General features: G+C 47.2%; 1 protein-coding gene across 1 annotated transcript in view; it reads left to right on the forward strand.

Moving 5' to 3' along the window:
* The first annotated feature begins 2,425 nt into the window (after positions 1 to 2,425).
* Positions 2,426 to 4,175, forward strand: part of LOC102480676 (HLA class II histocompatibility antigen, DO alpha chain) — a 4,494-nt gene continuing 2,744 nt past the window's right edge. The window contains exons 1-2 of the mRNA XM_006164535.3: positions 2,426 to 2,522; positions 3,713 to 3,997. Coding sequence (XP_006164597.1) covers positions 2,441 to 2,522; positions 3,713 to 3,997 — 367 coding nt within the window. The 5' untranslated portion in view covers positions 2,426 to 2,440. The remainder of the gene's footprint in view (positions 2,523 to 3,712; positions 3,998 to 4,175) is intronic.

Below are 4,175 nucleotides of genomic sequence, written 5' to 3' on the forward strand. Positions count from 1 at the left end.
TATATATTTTTTTAAGAGAGGTTTTTGCTATAGGGCACGTGTGCTCACCAGAGAGACAGAGAGACAGAAAGCGAGAAATCACCCCCCAGGCCATGCTGCAATCCCCTCTCCTCCATTCTGCTCTTGGGATCTTGGGCACACACACACACGGACCCAGCATGAGTTTAAACCACTGGGTCTGGGACTTGGACAGCAGCCGACTACATGGGAGTCCAGCAACATAGCCATTATGCCAACTGCTGGTCCCCATCAGGAAATCTTTAAGTTAATAACAAAGAAATACATTTTAAAAATTCTTTATCATGAATTTTCTATGACTTATCCACCTACTGTCCCATTGTTCCGTGGTTCCAGCTCCCACCCCACTTGAGAAGAGCCAAAGGTGGGGAAGGACCTAACCAGGGAAGGATGGAAATAGTGAGGAGGTGGTTTATTCATGCACAAGTATCTAATGAGCTCCCACTCTGTGCTAGGCATTGTTTTGTACCCAGGGAATGGAAACAAAAACAACTAAGATTAGGGCTCCACATAAACTGTGCCACTCATGGGGCTGATAAGTGGCATGGTGGATATAGATGCTAGTTTCCTACATGGCTGACCTTGGTTGGAGCCCTGGATCTGTGGCTTGCTTTCTTGCTTCCCCTTTGTCTCTCTGTCTCTGTCTGGTCAAATTTAAAAAAATAATAAAAACAAATGGAATTAAATAAATAATTCTTTAAAAAAATAAACTGTGTCACCCAAGTCATCTCCAGCAATATGTTTTTTCTTTATTTTCTTATTTTTTTTACTTTTAATCATTGTACACCTTTACAGCATGTAAAATGAAATCAGACAGGGCTTCACTCGGTGTGGGATCCTTCATTCATTGAGCAAAGATTGTCAGGGCAGTTTATACCACAAGGTAGACTAGTAGGCTGCCCCAGAATTACCTAGAGAGTGTGCTGAAAACAGCTTCTCTGACTCTTCCCTTGGAAAGGCTAATCTAAGTCATTCAGTTAGTCTGTATATCTATTTTTTGCTATAGGGCTGTGTGTTCTCTAGAGAGAGCCGGGGTGTGGAGGGGGTGGAGGAATAAGGTGGGTAAGAAATCACTCCCCAGAGGGATGGCCACACCACATCCCTTCTCCTCCACTCTCCTCTAGGGATTTTGGGCATGCATGCACACATGCCCAGTGTGATTTTCAAGCCACTGGGTTCAGGACTGGAACCATGGAGTTAGCCATATGGAATCCAGTGCCTTAATTTCCATGCCTTAACTTCCTGCTGGCCCAAGATGTGTGTTTTTTAACAAACTTTTTTGGTGATTCTGTGGTTAGACAGGTTTGGAACCACAGACTCGAATGACTTTCTTAGATCCTTTCCAAGTTGAAAAGTATTGACTTCATGATCTTTGACAAATGGCCTTCCGTTATTTGGTTAGCCTTTTCTTTATCTGGACAGACAGTTAGCTTTTTATTTTTATTTTATTTTAAAATTTTCTTCCACTGGTTGAGCCAAACCAGGAGCCAAAGGTAAGGGTGGAGCAGTCCCAGGGAGTCAGCCTCCAGGCAGTGGGAGCAGGGCACCCAGGAGACCTGGGGGTAAAATGGAGTTCCCCAGCAGCCTCCGCCTTCCTCAGAATAGTCCACTGAAGCTCCTGATGGATCTTCTTCAGACTAACATCTCCAACAATTATGCATTTCTTACACAATGAAACATAATTGTTTTAAAGTAATTTAAAGGTTTTATTTATTTATTTATTGTTTTTTGCTATGGGTCGTGTGCATTTGCCAGCAAGAGACAGACAGAGCAAGAGAGAGAGAGGAAAAGTGAGAAAACACCTACCAGGAGGGTAGCCATGCTACAAGCCTGTCTCCATTCTCCCCTAGGGATTTTGGGCATGCCTGGCATGATTTTCAAGCCACCAGGTCTGGGACTAGAACTGTGCCAGGTGAGACCCAGTCTTAACCACCATGCTACCTGCTGGCCCAGTATTTAAAGTTTTAAAGGATTTTTATTTTACTGTGTACCCAATGTTTCCCTTTTAAAGTGTCTTGGTAAAATATATGTCATTTTTTAACTCTAAATTTGTCTGCAGAAAATTACAGGCAAAGTAGAACTCCCAAATCACAGATCTAGATAGATTTGTTCTAGTTCCACTGTCCGGGGCTCTGAGACCTTTCCTCTCCCTTAAAGAAGCCCTTCTTGGGGGATGTAATAACAGTTGAGTTCTAGCACCTCCTATCCCCTCAAACAGGAACTTCCTTTCTACTCCCCTGTGGGTCCCATTGCCCTGGGGCATTTAGACCCAGTGAATTCTTCCACCTTCTCACCCAGGTTCTTCTTTACCCAGCAACAGATAGAGTAACTCTGAGAAATGATATGATTGGCTGGATGTAGCAGGGGTCTCCCCTATTCTCTCTACTTCCTCCTTGTTTCTGTACCCTCTACACAGGGCACAATGGTCCTCAGTCCAGGGCTGGTCCTGGGACTCCACACCCTGATGACCCTTCTAAACACCCAGAAAACACAGGCTGTAGAGGGTGAGTGCCCAAGGTGATGGGGTGGTGGGAGCAGGGGTGAGTGGAATGGGGGAATGGAGTGGGGATGCAAGGAAAAGAGATTAAGGACTTGGGTTACAGGAGGGAGACAGCTTAGAGGATCCTCGTTCCTCTTCCTCTTTGGGGAGCTCATGTGTGGCTTTTTTCACCATGGATCCCAAGTCCCTTTCACCTCTATCATGTGGGTTCTGGATCTAAATATGGTACAGCTCAGTCTAGAGATACCAATGTCTCGTTTGGGTGTTTTTCATGTTCAGATATCTCTCTGTTCCCTACTTCCTAATCCCAAACTTGACCCTACTGCCATCCAGTGCCCTAATTTCTCTACTATTTCTTGACTTGGCATGGTCTATCTTGGTATTTGTGGCTATGTCGATAGTTAATGGTTCTCTGTCTTATTCTGCCCTCGACGTGAGCTCCTGGTGTGCGGGTCCCTGCTGGTTCATCTTTATTTCTTTCATTTCCTTGACCTGATATCATGCTGGCCACACGGTAGTCCCTTGATGACCGTTGAACAAATAAATAATTCCATAGCATTCTAAAAGAATCTTCCCAATTAAAACCTAAGCCTCATTTTCAGAGAGCCGCATCCCAGGTATGGTGAGAGTCACGTTCAGTCGCGATGCTCTGAGATGGAAGAGCTTAGGGGAGAAGTCTGAGGTTTTGATTTCCAGGGCAGTGCTCTTTGAAATGACTCGGGTTGCTTTTTCTATCCCCCCTGGGACTCTGTGTCACTGATCTAAATTTATACTCTGCCAATCATTGCCAGTTTCCCCTCCTTACCACCCCATGGCATCTGTGTGTGGTGCTCCACTTGAGATCCTTAATCGTTTCCTTCTCATCTCACCACCACAACCTAGGACCTGAGAACATGGCCAGAGTGGATGGTCATAGCTGAGATTTAACCTGGGGAACCCCAGGTCTGGCTTTTGCCCCCTCTCCTCTCTCAGCCTGCTATGCCAGACTGCACTGTGTCCCTGTGCTGGCCGTGGCATGGGCCTGTGCCAGTTTCCCTCCATCCTCTACAAGGGCCAGCTCAGTGTCAGGACAGCTCTCTGTCCCCACACAGAACCCCGGATGGAGGGCAGGCTCAGAGACTCAACATACCACACATCAGGGATGAATCTCATGCATTCTCTTTTCTCTCCCTGACCCTGAACTCACCGACACAGCCGACCACATGGGCTCCTATGGACCAGCCTTCTACCAGTCTTACGGTGCCATGGGTCAGCTCACCTACGAATTCGATGGGGAACAACTGTTCTCTGTGGACCTGAAGAAAAGGGAGGTCGTGTGGCGTCTGCCTGAATTTGGTGACTTGGCCCATTTCGCCCCTCAGAATGGGCTGGCCAGCATTGCCGTGATCAAAGCCCATCTGGACATCTTGGTGGAACGCTCCAACCGCACCAGAGCCACCAATGGTACCTGCACTGCCCTTTCCACCTCGCCAGGCAGCGGAGACCATAGAAGCTTCTCCCCCTCCTGAGCCTCTGCCACTCCGACGCACGCTCTCTCGGAATTCATGATGGCTGTGCTTGGCCCTTTCTTTTACAGAAGGCTCCAGGTCTTCCCAGATCCCTTCAGTACCATCTTCCTTCTTGGGGGGGCGGGGGGCTATGGCGGAGGCGGGATCTT

The sequence above is a fragment of the Tupaia chinensis genome, unplaced genomic scaffold (genome assembly GCF_000334495.1).
Source record: "Tupaia chinensis unplaced genomic scaffold, TupChi_1.0 Scaffold143645_1, whole genome shotgun sequence".
Taxonomy (NCBI): domain Eukaryota; kingdom Metazoa; phylum Chordata; class Mammalia; order Scandentia; family Tupaiidae; genus Tupaia; species Tupaia belangeri.